Genomic DNA, 16906 nt, shown 5'->3' with positions numbered 1-16906 from the left:
ATAAGTATCATTACTGGTTGCTTTTTAATGAATCCTTTTACCTTCATTGTTTGCGGAGTTTGCAGTCCTTCTAAGGCATGTACTGATATTGCCATAGAGTCATCTTGTACTTCGTTGATATTATCTTGTGTTTCACCTTCATAGAAATCATCTTCTTCCTCAGAGTTCTCTATTGGTTCAATCATCAATATCCTCTTTTGCTTGCATTGATGACCACGGTGCCACTTTTCATCGCAATGCCAACATAATCCCTTTGCCATCCTTTCCTTGATCTCTTCTTTTGTCAATCTACGAGGTGTTGAATAATGTGATGGGTTTTCACGAATTACCTTGTTATTTCTTCTTCCTTCCTCATTGATCTTCTCTTCTTGTAGTCGTGCAAAGGATAAGGCAGCCTTCATGGTGCGGGGTTGATTCATTTTTACTTCTCGTCGTATATCAAGGCAAAGTCCTTCAATAAAAGTGCCCAGTAGTTGCTTTTCTGACCAATCACGAGTTCGATTAGAGAGTCACTCGAATCGCCCTTGGTACTCTAGTACGGTTGAAGTCTGTCGAATTTTGACCAATTCTCCATCAACATTCTCATAATCGGAGGGACCAAATCGATTAATGAGTTCTTCCTTGAATTCCTCCCATTTTGGAGGCCCATGACATGCTTCAAGCCAGTCATACCATTAGATGGCATCACCTTCAAGATTTATAGATGTTAGTTCTACCTTTGCATTGTCCGACGTGCCGTGGAAGCGAAAATATTTTTCAGCCCTTGAAATCCATCCAATCGGATCGTTGTTCTCCCAGCGAGGAAATTCCACCTTCATACGTAGATGGTTATGCTCTCGATCTTCATTTGAGTTTGCTCCTTGGTCATAATGTTGTTGTCGAGATTGTTGATTTATTCCCTTTTTGATTAGTATGCTTGAGCTGGAATCTGCTTCTAAACGATCCTTCAATTCTTGCACTATTGTGACCAATGATGCCATAGTTTTTTCGAGTTTATCCATCCTTGTCTCGTGCTTAGCTTCAAATTCCAGAGCCCATTTGGCGTCAGGATGAGATCCTCCGGTCGTCATGACAGAGTGAATTTTCTTTTCTTGAAGTCGGGTTAAGACCATGCGCTTGTTGAAGTTACTGCGAGATACTATAGGACGAAAATGAAATGAACTCGCTCTGATACCAAGTTGATAGGAACCCGGGGGCATATCACGTGAAAAAATCGAAAGAGAAAGGGAAAAGGGGATAGGGTGATCGCTTCGAGGGGATCGGCCTCCAATAATCAAACGAAATTGATTAATTAAAAGGGAAATTACTTATCTTCCAAAGTTACATAACGTCTCTTTAAATAGAGACCTAAACTACCTTTTCAAAAAGAAAAGGTCTATAAGAAAAATAAAATAAAACTACCTTTTCAAAAGAAAAGGTGTAAAAGAAAAATAAAATAAAAATACATTTTCATGAGAAAATGTCAGATTAAAACTTATCTAAAATAAAAAAGAAAAAGTCTAAAACTTATTTTAAAAAGGAAATAAAGTTAATGGATTTATTTGAAAAGATCCATTTAAAGGATCTTATCAGAGCAATCCTGATTTCGAAATGGATCGAGCCTTCAATCCACTAGCGTTAGCTCTCATCCAAGGGGCTTACGTATATCGTCGAGAGCCCTTCCTCCACGAAATCACACTATCGATCCCTCTTGCCGTGTCCTTGATCCCCTTGCCCTAGGGCAAATTCTCCTTGTTTTTTTAATATTATATTTGGGCTCTAGTTATTATAGTAACCCCAAAACTCATCAATTGGCTCATAAGACTAAGGGCATTATCCAAATTAGGGTTCCTCCGTGTTAATCCTAGGACGGATTGACGAGAACATTAAGGGTAAGCATATTCGTCTTTTTGTCATCATGTATCCAAATTAGAATTCTTCTAAGCTTTTAGAGTTCCCAAGTTCTTTAAAACCTATGCCCTACCTTCCAACATTTACATGAAACATATATTATTTAATGATGTTTATGGACTAATCCCGGTTTTCCATTAGTCACCTAATTACACTCTCACCGGAACATGAAGTTGACAATTATTTATTTATTTTAAATATTAAATTCCTAATTTAAACATTCGAAGTGCAGAAATTCCATATTAACAATTTAAACTCTCGTGATACCTCACAGATTTGATCGATTGATTCGGTTTAATCAAATTTTTGCTCACCTTTAATTTGAATTGTATTACAACTTTAGCACTACAATATCTTTTTTTTTTGTTGTAAGTTTTTCATTTTTCTATCATTTGAATTAGATTTTGTGTTATGATCCCAACTAGTTTTGAAAGGAAATAACATTGTAATGAGAATCTATTAAGTATGCAACTTCTCTAATAAATGTCTTGATTTCCTTGGTTGCTTTTATAAATTATAATTTTTTTTTAATATTGAAAGATTTTGTACAGTCGAATCAGTGTTTTGATTTCCTTTGATGCTTTTATAAAATATAAACATTTTTTTTAATATTGAAAGATTTTGTATAGTGGAATCGTTGTTTAAAGCTTATGTGTTGATTTCATTTAAATATAATATTTTAGTATATCACATGGTCTACTATCTTTTGTTTATTATAACATTTTATTGCAATGAAAATAATGGCCCACATTCTAAATGAGGATTAATCAAAATATTTTGAGAAATAATTAAGGGGAGTATTGAACCAAGGATAATACATTAAATTTATATTAGATTATACATTAAAATATTTAAATAAATAAGTTTTGATTGTATTATCTAAGATTAAATCAAATAATATTAGATTATATTTTATTCCCTATAATCTTAGTTACGTGATTATTTGGTAATCACATAACTAAGATTATACAAAATAATTTACACGAAATGCACCACCCTTATAATTATTAAGTTTATTATTCACACAAATATAGTTTGTTAATATCTCACATTCATAAAATATAAATCTCACCTATATTTAGTGGTAGGTACAATATTTTTTCTAGTCAAATTAATTTAAATATGGACAAGTAATGATAATTATAAAATAAAATAATATGATAAATTATTTGAGAGAGAAAATATGATAAAGGACTAATATGTAATTAGAGGAACTAAATTGATGATGGTATTATTTTTGATGAATGAAGGAAAAATTAAATATAAAATATTTTATTTGATGGTTGATGATTAAATAAAATAAAAAAAATTTATTTAATAAATGATAACTAAACTAAATAATTTTTTTAATGGATGACGAGTGACTAAATTGGTAATAAATTATTTTATGAATATGATCCTAATGTGTATAAATTTATAAAAAAATAATTGAATATGTGTAATTTAAAATTATAAACTAAATGAATAAAAAATAAACTCAAAGATGTGAGATTAGTTGATATTGAAATTGCTTGAGTTTTGAGCTGAACTAATAAGGAAGATAGCCAATTTGCTCTTTGTTTGATTAAAAAAGATAATAATTTTCTTATAAATAAAAATGCAAAAGTTCAATTAAATCTATTTAGAAATTGTGTTGGTTTTTCTTTATACCAATGCACATTGTTTATAAAAATGAGTGGTGGATAAAGAAGTAATTAAAGTTTGAGGATAATGAATAATAGAATTAACTACTATCAAAATTAAATCACCCGACTGCAATACTGATATCAATTGACCCAACATCAAAATTTATCGAACCACATAAGAAATCGAAATAAAATCGATGAAGCAAAGAAAAAAACATCTCACCTAGAGGGAAAAATTCTCATATATAAAAATTATGTTAATTTAGAGATGATTAAAATATATGACGGTAGGCTAAATCTACTCAATAGTAAATATAAATATAAATGTTTTAAATAAACAAAATATATTAATGTTAATGGTGACTATAATTATTCTTTATTTATTATTAAAATATAAAATATTAATTAATAAAAATTAAATATCTAATTCATTATACATTTAATTTTTTAAATTTAATTTAATTTATTATAGATGAGTCAATATTTAATAATATTTAAGATTTGTTTAATATTGAATATTTTTTCTAAAAAATGTCTATCAATCTATTTTTTTTTAAAATTTTTTATTTTAAATTTTTATTTCGTCTCGCTCCGGTCCGACCGTGACTGATCGTGCCCGTGTCTGACTTGAGACGACACTTTGAGAAGTTGGCCACTTATCTTCAACAGAGGTTGTTGAGATTAATGAATAAGCGAGCGTCTATATGAAAATTGCACTTTCCACCCTTTTTCCTCCGTCTCCATTTCTGATGTCACAGGAGCTCTTCCTCTACCGGCGACTGCGAGATCTCACATCAATTTCTTCGATCCTTGTGGTCTCATGGTAGATCTGACCCTCCTCGCTGCCTCGATTCTCAAATAAACACCGTGAGGGGTCTTGTAGATCTGCTGGAGGAGGAAGAGGAGGCGAAGGTGCGGAGAAGAAGGCTGGAGAGAGATACTTAGTGTCTGAATACAGGAATGGAGTGGGAGACGGTGCATCATCTGGACCTGCGCCACGTTGGTCACGGCCTCAAGCCCCTTCAGCCCCACGCCGCAGTCTTCCATCCGTCCCAAGCCCTCATCGCCGTCGCCGTTGGTACCTACATCATTGGTACTAACTGATCGTTTCTTGCTTTTGATGTGGAAAACTTGCCATTTTTTTTTCTTTTTTGGTGAGTTCGCTTTAGGTGTGTTCGATGCAAGGCGTTAGGATTTATGGAGTGCATATACGTGGCAAACTTAATGTTCATTATCATTGCAATTTGGATGGTAACACGTACAATAGAGTATGCGGATCTGCCTCTCAATTTAGAATTAGCTAAGCTTGTGTACGGACAAGGCAAGGACGGCCAAATTGTCAAATGGTTAATTTGTGATTTCTGATCAATGTCTAAAACTTCTAATAAATTTGATTCAAAAACTTCGTTTTCAAGATAGAGAGCGTACACTTTAAATCTCAAAGATGTAACTTTGAGTAGATGCGCTGTTTCTGAGCTGGTTCTACTTCAAATAGTTGAAGAATCATTGATTTTTATGTACTTTGTTCTATGTATATCTCTCTAGACAAGTGTGCTATAGCTATTTCTTCTGCTTTGATCCTCATGTACTGATTCACTTTTCTTTTCTTTAGAATTTGATGCTCTTACAGGAAGCAAGATTTCTTCAATTGATATTGGTTCTCCTGTTGTTCGCATGTCATATAGTCCTACCAGTGGACATGCTCTAATTTCCATCCTTGAGGTTAGTCTATTTAGTGTCACAGTCAATGTCTTCCTGAACTTTCTATGTGTTGGCGAGTATGGAATTTCTTTTTTTTTTCTACAAATATAAACATAGTCATGAGGAACTGTTGCATTTTTGATTGAGACTTCAATTGACTTTCACGTGGTTGAGCTGGATTTGCTTGTTCTAGTCAGTGTTGATCTCCTCCTAGTTCTCTCTAATACTATCTTGTAATTTTATGATGATTGGATAAGGGTCAGATCTTTTTTACCAAAATTATTCATACCATGATGTAAACCCACAAAAGGGTCATTTTTTGCACAGGCTGTCAATATTATTTGATGGCTCTTAGTTAAGACATGAAACCAAAGTATTTCAAGAATTGGTCAAATGCTTCCCGGATAAATTGGGGGGCATCTATTAAGAGAGGCATGACATAAGGGCAGATGATTGGGATGGGGATATACTGTTGATGCATGTAATAAAAATGAAGAAATACTATTTTTTTTTTTAAATGAAATAATGACAGAAGGAGCAAGATATCCTAGATTTAGTCACCATTAACATCCTCAGCCAATTTTTGTGAAATTGCTTGCAGGCTACTAGTGATATCTTGGACCACACAAAAAGATGCTTTCTTTTGCTAGACAGTCCTAACATTTCAGTAAACACGAAAGCCCACAAAGTTCACCAGGATTTTAAGGCAATGTTTACTTTGGAGGATGAAGAGGAAAGAGACAGGAACCCTGCTGGGAAGGGAGAGAAGAAAGTGTGCCATCATGTTGTTTACCTGTCAAAAAAGGAATGATAGAAGGAAAAGAGAAAAAGTAGATTGAGGCGATGATTTTCTTTAACAAACAGATTTGGGATCTGGGAGGATCAATTTTTGGAGGAAAGAGAGGGAAGTGGGTCCTCTTCCCATCTAACTCTTCCCATCTAACTCTTCTCTCAGCTCTTCCTTTAAAGTTAAGTAGTTAACAAAGGAAAGGTGCCTTTTCACTTCCCTTCCCTCCTTCCCCTCCACCTTTTCCTCTTCTGCCCAAGTAAACATGCCCTTAATAAGTACATGCAATATAAAATTGTGAACATCATAGTTTATTTTCTCAAATGGTTGATAAAACAAGACATTGACAATTTAAAAATATACTGGCAATTAGATCCAACTTACCTAGATCTTGCAAAGAACAAAACTAAACTCTAATAGCATCATTTGCCAAATTTTCAAAAGCTAATTCTGTGCTAATTGGTGATGGTTAAGATGCATATTCTGTTATAAATAACATGCTTTAATATTTATGTAGTCAAATGTTTGTTTTTTTATACAGTCTTCTGTAGTGGGATAAGGCTTGATTGGTGGGGTATGGAATAATTTCTATTGCTTAAGTCTGTTTCCTTGGTTGGAATCACCTAAGGAAGGAAACACTGGTGGGAAGATAATTCTCCAACTGCTTTTTCACTTTGTTTCCTTGGGCAGAAATGGAGTGAAGGAAATAACTAGGGAATTATTTCTCCAGCACAAGTCAATTTGGTTTCCATTCAAATCGGGCAAAACTCTACTTTTAAAGGCACAGATGCCCATTAAAACTAGTTAGTAAAAACCATATTTTTTTTCAAGTATATTTATTATTTGTGTTTTTTTAATGTTTTAAAAAAAACATAAAAAGGTCACGAGTTCGAATCCTGGAAGCAAAAAGCAGGGTAAGACTGCGTACAATGAATCCTTCCCCGGGACCCCGCATGGCGGGAGCTTCGTGCACCGGGCTGCCTTTTTTTTTTTTTTTAATGTTTTTAACAAATCAATATTAAAAGTTTCCTTTTCTCTTTCCTTCCTTCCTAGGAAATTATGAGAATTTAAGTGCTTTTATTTTCCTTCCCTCCAGGGAACAAACACTAGGGAAACATTTCTCTAGTCTTTATAATTTTTGTTTCCTACAACAGTTCTATAGTTAGCCATTTCCCTCCCTCATAGGAAACATGACCTAAATCAAGGTTTTAGTTGTTGCTCAACTTGTCCAATGCATGGGCAGTAAATTTTGGTTGTTAAAATATTTATATCCAAAAAGGCATTTATCAGAATCAAATGACTTATCTTTTCCCCATATTTGTGGATGCATATTAAGGGTTTGATTTTGATGACAAAACAGAGAGAAAAAAGTATCCAACTAATAATACACTCTCAATAAATTAATGCACATGCGATTTGTTTTATTCTTTTTTTACACAAAATAACTTGTTTTATTCCACTTTGCTGTACTTTGGGAGTCATGAGTGATGCACGTTAACATTTCCTTTTGAGTCTTTGCACATGTATTTCAAAATGGCCTGAAGCGGTAGAAAATAACTTTGCTTGTATCAGGTGTATTATGAAATTTGTTAGTACCTTTTTTCTCTCTAAAAGTTTACTTTTCTTTGGATTGCACAAACTCTTCTATTTGTACTAGTTGCTGTTGCTGATTGCCAATTTTTCATCATTTAATTTCCAAAAATTAGAATTAAATTATCATTGTTACTATGAGGGAATCTTGTTTAACTCTAGGTATATAGTTTATCCAATCATGAAAAGGACACCAATGCAATATGATATTTGATTTTTTATTAAATTATTTTTCATTAGTTTATTATTGATGATGCTCAATTTTTGTTTTTTTCTTGTGTGATTTGTGTGGAAATTCAATTATATGTATTTTAGTTTTCAATAAACTTTTCTCAGAGTTTTTTAGTTGACACTTCTCTCACTCATGATTTGAAATCTTGTACCGTGCCAAGCCAAATTGTTCTAGTAAATCACCGAAACTCGATACCACTTGGCACGTAGGTTCAAAATCTCGAGTTGTGCTGTAGTTTTAGTTTTTGATTAGAAAGATATTGGTCTAATATCATGTCAATGCTCCAATGCACGGGGTTGAAGGAAGAAGGAGATGAAGTAATGGAAGGAGACATTGTTTGTGTTGAGTGGTATTGAATTTCAATAATTTACTAGAGAGATATGTTTCGACCATTTCGTCCAACATGTTACCAGATTTAATTAAAACCATGCTTGACGTTGACAATGCCTCCTTATGCTTCATTTCCTTTTTTATTGAACTCCAATCTATTATTACCACCATGTATTGAAATATTGGCACGATACTAAAATAGTATCGTTCTAGTTAAAAATCGAAACTTCAACACGACTCGAGATTTTGAACCTTGCTCTCACTACTACTTCATGTATATATGTTGACTGTTGTTGAAAATGAAGTTGTGTTTTAGCTCAATTTGTTTGCCTAATCCAAGTACTTGTTGCTCTTTGATAAACTTACCTTTGTTAGTTTCTTATTCATGTGAGGTTTTATGGTCTATTCATGTCTGATGTAGTATCAGATCTGAATAGATATCTAAAGACCTATATACATGTATTTGTACACTCTTGAATATGCTTTCAACATTTAACTAACGCTCCTGATGTATGTATATTCTTCAACTTCATAACTGGTTGAACATGTTCTTAGTTTATATTTTTTTTAGCTAGATGCTATAAATAATCTGATCATTCTGTTATATATCTTTTACCTTTTGTGAATGCAGGATTGTACAATCCGGTCATGTGATTTTGACACTGAGCAGACTCTTGTGTTACACTCACCTGAGAAGAGATCAGAGCGTATTTCAGTGGATGCAGAAGTCAACTTTGCATTGACACCTCTACAGCCTGTTGTATTTTTTGGTTTTCACAAACGGATGAGTGTGACAGGTTTTATTTATTTTTCCATTATCATTTTGTTGCGGCCTTTTATCTTTTATTATGTATACTAAATGACATGTAATGTTCTTGGCAATATGAAGTGGTTGGCACAGTTGAGGGAGGTAGACCTCCAACAAAAATAAAAACAGATCTTAAAAAGCCTATTGTCAACCTTGCTTGTCATCCACGACTTCCTGCTTTGGTAATATGCTTAAGTACAATTAAGCATTCTTTTGAATTTATACACTATTTCATTCAGTGTGCCTTTTGTGCTTTTGTCTGGTGTCTAATTTTTTTCTCTCTTATCCCTCTGTAGTATGTGGCTTATGCTGATGGCTTGATTCGGGCCTATAACATTCAGACATATGCTGTCCACTATACCCTGCAACGTATCATTATATCATTGCTTATATCCTTTTCATCATTCTTATTAAATTGTATTTGAACTATCCTTTACTCGCCTTCCTAACATGTGCTGACATTTACTGTTTTTGGCTCAGTGGATAATACAATTAAGCTCTTGGGTGCAAGTGCTTTTGCTTTTCATCCAACCTTGGAATGGATATTCGTTGGTGATAGAAAGGGCACACTTTTGGCTTGGGATGTCTCAACTGATAGGCCTAATATGATTGGAATGTAAGTCCTCTCAATACAATTACTTATTTCCTTTCACTTGAGGTACAAAATGTGGAAGCTGATAAGATTATGTACCTCATGAGGACATATGTCAACAGAATGCGAGTTTAAATATAAGATAGGAACTATGCAGAATTGGTTGAATATGTATTGTTTCAGTATTTAGTTATCTGAAGGCATTTCAAATATGATTCCACAGTTAATCTAAATCATGGATACCTGAATATATCACTGTGTTATCTCCTTTTTTTTTTTTTTGATGATGCATCCATTGCATTCCATTGGCAGGTTGATTTGATCATCTTTTTCTTTTATGGTTGGTTGATTATAACAGATTTGCCTTAGTTAATTTCCTGCATGTAAACTCATCTCTATGATTGTCTTAATGCCATTCTGAAAATGGTGAAACTGTACTAAATTGAATAATGACGTTAGGTACGTGTAGGTGCAGTCAACATGCTATATAGGTGTCATGGCCATCACATGTAATTATGTATTATATGGGGGTGTTTGTGCAATATATCATTAATACATCTATATGTAGAGATGGTGGTGGTGGGGTGGAGGGCTAACTAGGGTTATGAGGATCTATGCATATAGGATCGTTTTGTATCCTATGCTTCATTATCACCCAAATATTATGCTTTTTTTTTTGTCTTATTTTGGAACTTGTTCCTAGAAATGACTTAGAGGGTCTTTTAGATTCTAGACGGAGACACGCTATGCGGGATGAGATAGATGCCCTTCACTCCAATGGCATTTAGGCGCTTGTTTCTCCTCATTGGAAATTTACTGTGGGCAATGGTTCTTTAGAATTAAGTGTTCTCTTACTGGTACCGTTAACCGCCTCAAAGCTTCATTGGTGGCAAAAGGGTAGACTCAGATTATTCAAATTTATGTACCTCAATACCTTTTCTTCAGTTGCAAAAATTACTTTGGTCTGGTTATTCCTTTCTTTGTCGGCTACTTACCATGGGTCACTTCAATTTTACATCAAAAATGCATTTCTTTACGACGATCAATTAGAGGAAGTTAGACAGAGAAAGCTGTGGTTTGTTGCTCAAGAGGAGACTAGACTGTTATACAAGCTGAAAATCATTGTATAGCTTAAAAGAACCTTCGAATGCTTATTTTGAGAAGCTTAGCTCAACCTTTCTCCACCTTCTTCAGTATAGCATAATCAAGAGTGTGTCAAATTACTTGGTATTTGCTTGTCTCCATTAGGAAAACAAATCCTTATAATAATGATATCATCGTTATGGGTGATGGCTCCATTGAAATCACAGTTGAATGGTTATCTTTACAACATTCCTAGACTATGAACTTGGGTGATTTTAGGTATTTACTTGGTATAAAGCCGTCTCGTTTGGAGAAGGTATCTATCTCTCTCAGTGGAAGTATGTTTTGGATATACTCGAGGAGGTTGGTATCTTGAGGGCTAGACTGGTGGATACTTTGATGGACCCTAGTGCTAAGCTAGTACCAGACGAGAACCTCTATTCGACCTTGATAATACAAAATGTTAGTGTGGAATTAAAGTATTTCACAGTACATTTATAATGAGTGTGATCAGCTAACTCTTGGCATAGTTTTCAAAGAGGAACCCTGAAACACTTCTGATCACTGCTTCAGTGGATGAATCAATGGGCTAATTAGTCGATTGCATATTGAATCGGGAATTGGCATGGTCAAACTAGCTAATAATTAAATATCAGGTATATAAAAATTAACTAATATACATATACATCTAATTTTTATCAGTAAAAAATTTATATTAACAAGAAATAAGAATGAATAAATTTAAAATTATACCTATCATAACATCTTAAATATCAAAACATTGCAACTTCTAGCATAGCTTATTAATGTGATAGTAAACACTAATCTCACAATTAGCTAGATGCTAATTTTTGTAATACCTATAATCCTATGAATGAGAAAAAAAATAAAGGACCGAAAGACCTTAATTTAGTTATATGAACAACTAAACAATGGGCAGCAACACAAACAAATTTTGTTACATTTTATCATCACCTAAGATAAATTCAGTTCTTGCTATCACCAAGCTTGCTAGGAGGTCAAAATTTAATCTAGGGTTAAAGCCGTGCAACATATAAAATTTGCTTACTTAATTTAAGTTGTGACTTGGTATATTCTTTCCTGAGAAACAAAGAACAAAGCGTAAAAATGGAAGAAGAATAGTTTCATCAGGGTTAGCTCTTTCTGATAGCAGAAGCTCATCAGAGATCAATATGAGTGGTGAAACCTTGCCTCTGAGTCAGGGCTTTGAAAACATGTTAGCTGACAATTGAAGATCTTCCTTATGCCAACAATAGGCTGCATTATCCCTGAGTTTGACTTCGTGTAAAAGCTCGACGCCTCACCTCTCAAGTTGAGTAGGACAGTTTGATGATGTTCTCCTGTGTGACATGATAGTGTTAGCAAAAACTAAAGATGGGAGAAAGTAAGACGAGAAGGAGAAAAAAAGTTTGAGAATCAAGACTAAGCTCGGTGCGCACGGTGAGAGAAGAATTGCTTAAGGGTTAGGGTAAGTGGTTAATCTGATTTTAATTTTTCAAGTGTTGAAAAATCTTGGCCGATTGTTTTAAATCGACCGGTTTTATTGGTTTGATAAAACTAGTCAGTCAAACCAACTTTTCACTGACACACTTCTGATCAAGTCACAAAATCGAATCAAACTGAGACCCAGGTTTGATTTTTTATGATCAATCTGGTTTGAGTTTCATAATTATGGTTTTTGGAGAGCCCATCCTATGGTCATTAGTTAGCATCCTTAAGAATTTTATGATACCTCAAGAATGTTTTAGGGAAAGGGATTTTGTTCTATTATTGATTTTGCTGATGTAGACTAGACATACTCCCTATAGATAGACAACTTACATCATATAATTGCATTCTCTTAGAACATAATCTTATTTCTTAAAAAAGTTAAAAAATAAATTGTAGCAGCAATGTCAAATGCAGAGGGAGAATATATGACCTTAGCAATGTGCAAACTCATCTGAATTTCATGATAGGATAAATTATTTACAGATTCTCATTACAATTTCATGTAATTTCATCATAGAAAAAATACATTCTAATAAGAATGTCACCTCCTTTGTCAGTTTTAACGATTAGTTAGTACATTTGCTGACTAAATTGTTAGTATTCAAACTATTAGGGTTTTGACAAAGACATAATTATGTATTATTGGGGTCTTTGTGTAATATCATTAATACAACATCTATATATATAGAGGTAGTGTGTGTGTGGGGGATTAATTCCTTGTAAACTATCAATAGGAACAAACTTTTATTATTTAATATCTTACACTGGAATAAATCTACAGAGGACAATATCTTGACCATATATGCATATCTTCTTTTCATGAGGCAAGTTATTTTAGGAGCAATTTAAAGGTTCAAACATGATAGACTTTGATAAATAAGTAAATTCATGTTTTACCAGGATAATGAAAGTAAAATCATGTTTTACCAAGAAAATGACACCATAATTCTAATATAAGAGCTAACTAAAAGCATGAGACAACTTGACATTGGAAAGTCATGTGTTGTTTTCATATTTGATCCTAGGGTCTAGTATTTATCAAGTATTAAAATGTTAAAAATTGTTTAAGGTTCATTATGTACAAAAATTGACCTTTACCATGTGGATATACTTTTGCACTATTAATGTAACGACCCGCCTTCTACTGGCTAGGCTGTAAGGCCGAACCGTCACATTATGCTGTGCTAAGCTATCTCCATGACCATCACTAAGTCTAGGTGCGGAAAACTGGATTAATTTAAAATTTTGCTAAACTAATACCATTTCTTTATTCTACATGTGCTAAGGGATGCAATCTAAGGTATACATGACATATCCTGCATCCCCTATGGTCAAGGAGCTGAACTATAAGGTCTCTTGGTCGAAACCCAGCTTCCCAATCGATCCAGATTGAACTCAATCGATTGCAAGCTGTTGAATCGATCCATGGATCGATTCAGATGGCTACTGTGCTCGGGTTAATATTCTGGATCGATCGGCTGATCGATCCAGACTGGCCAATCGATCCATTGATCGATTCCATAGCTCGAATGGATCGATTCCATAGCTCTCTGTTCGCGGGAGCGATTTCCCCGATCGATCGAACGATCGATCCCCAAACTCTCTGTTCGCGACAGAATGCGACTGGATCGATCGACTGATCGATCCAGGAGCTTACTGTTCGCGACAGAATGCGGCTGGATCGATCGGCTGATCGATCCAGAAGCTTACTGTTCGCGGAACCAGGCTCTCAATCGATCCACTGATCGATTGAGGGCCCCCAATCGATCCACTGATCGATTGGGGTTTCTGATTTCGCAACAACCTCTGATTTCAGCACTGTTTCGTGCCAAACTCACATACACAAGTTCTAAAATAACTGGAAAACACTCTAATAACAACAACTAACATTCTAAACATGGTTGCTAACAAGCTAAGCAGATTTTCTATAATTTCATGCATTTCGATAACTAAATAGGCAAAGAGTAACATAATAAGAAACACTAAGTTCTTGAATATTCTAGTTCTTCCAAGGTCTTTATTCTAGGTTCCACCCACACACATCTTCATCGCATTGCCCTCCAGCCTCCGCTAGTCCATCTTTCCTTTACCTTTATCTGCAGTATAAGGAAAGAGTATCTGTAAGCTTTCGCTTAGTAAGAAACCATCTACCTCACAAAACATGCATACGATGCAATTTATGATTTGAAAACATGCTATTTGAAAGATTCGCTGAACAGGTGAGAGCATGGCATGGTATCATACAACATGGAAACCAAAAACTGATCATGGAACTATCACATGTATCAATGATGAAAACTAAGCTGAAGCGTGAACTGAGCTAAAACTAAAACTAAGCTGGAACTGAGTTTAAACTGTATACACAACTGATTTGTGAGTTTTGAAAACTATTTATCATAGATAGATTAAAATACATAATCATGCTGCTGTTTGGGCCCGACAACTGTACTTGCTATTCCGAATTTAATAGGGTTTACTAGGTTATCTAAACCTAGGGACGACTGTGGGAGCCCAACCCAATGGATATCTAATCCAGTACAGTGCCACTGCTAAAATAAAATACTGGTTATAGCTAAATTCTTCTTATTTGGCTATTTCTAGGTTATCTGAACCTAGAGCTAGGTTGTCTGAACCTAGAGGCGACTGTGGGAGCCCACCCATTGGACCGTAGTCCCATATAAGCTGTAGAGAAACTGCATACGCTAATTAAATGCTTCTATCGCATTTAGCTAACTATTAAAATGCCTAAGTCGTATTTTAATGGTGCTGAACATACTATTGAGCACTTGGCGTGCGCTGTTGCACACCCTATGCGCCAAAAATTCATAAACTACTAAACTAAAACATGCAATCACACGAAAGCTACTTATACTGCAGGTGAGGGGTTTCTTACCTCCTGCGCTAGTTTTCTTACGAATCTAGTCGCTAGTTTTCCGGTGGAGACGGTCTTCTCGACGGTTCTCTCGCTCTAACGTGCTCTTCTCGCGGAGAGGAGCGTTCTCGTGCCGGAGTCGTCGCCGGAAAGTGTTCTTGGAACCCTTGGAACGGAACCCTAGTCTTCCTCGGCTTGGGCGCCGAGAGGATGAGGGAGAGAAGAGGGTTCGGGCTTGGGCGCCGAGAGGATGAGGGAGAGAAGAGGGTTCGGCGGTGAGGGTTTGAGGGAAAGGATTTAACTACAAAAGTTAATCAATCCCCACTTAAGTCTCCTATTTATATTAAGTGGAAATTTCGGCCCAACTTACACAAATATTATTGGTCCCCTTTCCTTTCAGCACGGTCCTGCTGGGTTCACTTGGTTACTAGAGTCCACCATAAGTCGTAGGACCCAATAGGTCTCGGGTTCAATTCCCGTGTAGGCTGTTTTACAATTCTATTTATTTTTTCTACTTTTGCTACCCTAAAAATTCTGTAAAAATATCCTAAAATTTTAGAAAAATCATAGAATATTTCTAAAATAATTTTGAGAATTTTCGGGCGTTACAATCCCCCATACCTTATAAAAAGTTCGTCCTCGAATTTAGAATAACTCTGGGTACTTCTGTCTCATACTAGCTTCTGTCTCCCACGTTGCCTCTTCTGTGGTGTGATTTTGCCAAATAACTTTTACTAATGGTACCTCCTTGTTCCGCAATTTCTTAACTGCTCGGTCTATTATCTGAATAGGCCGACTGTCATAGCTGAGGTCTTCATGACCGTGGGGCTCAATCACCGGTGGCGTCTGGATATCTTCTTCAGACGTAGACATGAAATACATTATGGATGGCTGACATCTCCTGTGGTAGCTCTAACTCATATGCTACCTTGCCAACTCTTCTAGTGATAAGGTATGGTCCCACACATCTGGGACTTAGTTTGCCTTTCTTCTCAAAACGCATTACTCCCTTCATGGGAGCCACTCTGAGGAATACTGAATCCCCAACTGAAAACTCTAAGGGTCTGCGCCGTGTATCAACATAGCTTTTCTGGCGGCTCTGAGCTGTCTCTATCCTCTGGCGGATCTGCTGTATAGCTGCTAGATCTGTCTGAAGTTCTAGTTCTTTCTGTTCACCACTCTCATACCAGCAGATTGGAGATCTACACCTCCGCCCGTAGAGAGCCTCGTAAGGTGCCATATCGATAGTGGCCTGATAGCTGTTGTTGTATGCAAATTCTGCTAAACTCAGATATTTGCACCAACTTCCTTTGAAGTCTAGGGCACATGCTCGGAGCATGTCTTCGAGTACCTGATTTACTCGCTCCGTCTGACCATCTGTCTGAGGATGGAAAGCTGTGCTGAACTTTAACTTAGTGCCCAATGTTGTCTGTACACACTCCCAGAAGTGAGAGGTGAACCTACTATCTCTATCTGATATAATGGTCCGTGGGACTCCATGTAGTCTGACGATCTCCTTGAGATATAACTGAGCTAGCTGTTCCATGGAGTAGGATATCCTGATAGCTAAGAAGTGGGCTGATTTAGTTAACCTGCCAACTATTACCCAGATGGCATCGAAACCATTCGTGGTTCTGGGTAAGCCCACTATGAAATCCATAAAATATCTTCCCACTTCCATTCTGGAATCTGAATAGGCTGCAGAACTCCTCCTGGTCTCTGATGTTCCGCCTTGACCCTCTGGTCAGACAGGTGCTAACATATCTAGCGATGTCTGTTTTCATCCCAGGCCACCAAAAACGTTTCTTCAAGTCCTGGTACATCTTGGTGGAACCTGGATGCATCGCATAAGGAGTCCTGTGAGCCTCGTCAAAAATCTTCCTC

General features: G+C 35.7%; 1 protein-coding gene across 1 annotated transcript in view; it reads left to right on the top strand.

Moving 5' to 3' along the window:
- The first annotated feature begins 4211 nt into the window (after positions 1-4211).
- Positions 4212-16906, top strand: part of LOC121985334 — a 64326-nt gene continuing 51631 nt past the window's right edge. The window contains exons 1-6 of the mRNA XM_042538713.1: positions 4212-4608; positions 5128-5237; positions 8787-8952; positions 9045-9145; positions 9260-9332; positions 9444-9579. Of these exons, the coding sequence (XP_042394647.1) occupies positions 4476-4608; positions 5128-5237; positions 8787-8952; positions 9045-9145; positions 9260-9332; positions 9444-9579 (719 nt within the window). The 5' untranslated portion in view covers positions 4212-4475. The remainder of the gene's footprint in view (positions 4609-5127; positions 5238-8786; positions 8953-9044; positions 9146-9259; positions 9333-9443; positions 9580-16906) is intronic.

The sequence above is a fragment of the Zingiber officinale genome, chromosome 5B (genome assembly GCF_018446385.1).
Source record: "Zingiber officinale cultivar Zhangliang chromosome 5B, Zo_v1.1, whole genome shotgun sequence".
In the NCBI taxonomy this organism is placed as follows: domain Eukaryota; kingdom Viridiplantae; phylum Streptophyta; class Magnoliopsida; order Zingiberales; family Zingiberaceae; genus Zingiber; species Zingiber officinale.
The sequence above is the reverse complement of the archived record's forward strand: the minus strand, read 5'-3'. Positions and strand labels throughout refer to the sequence as shown.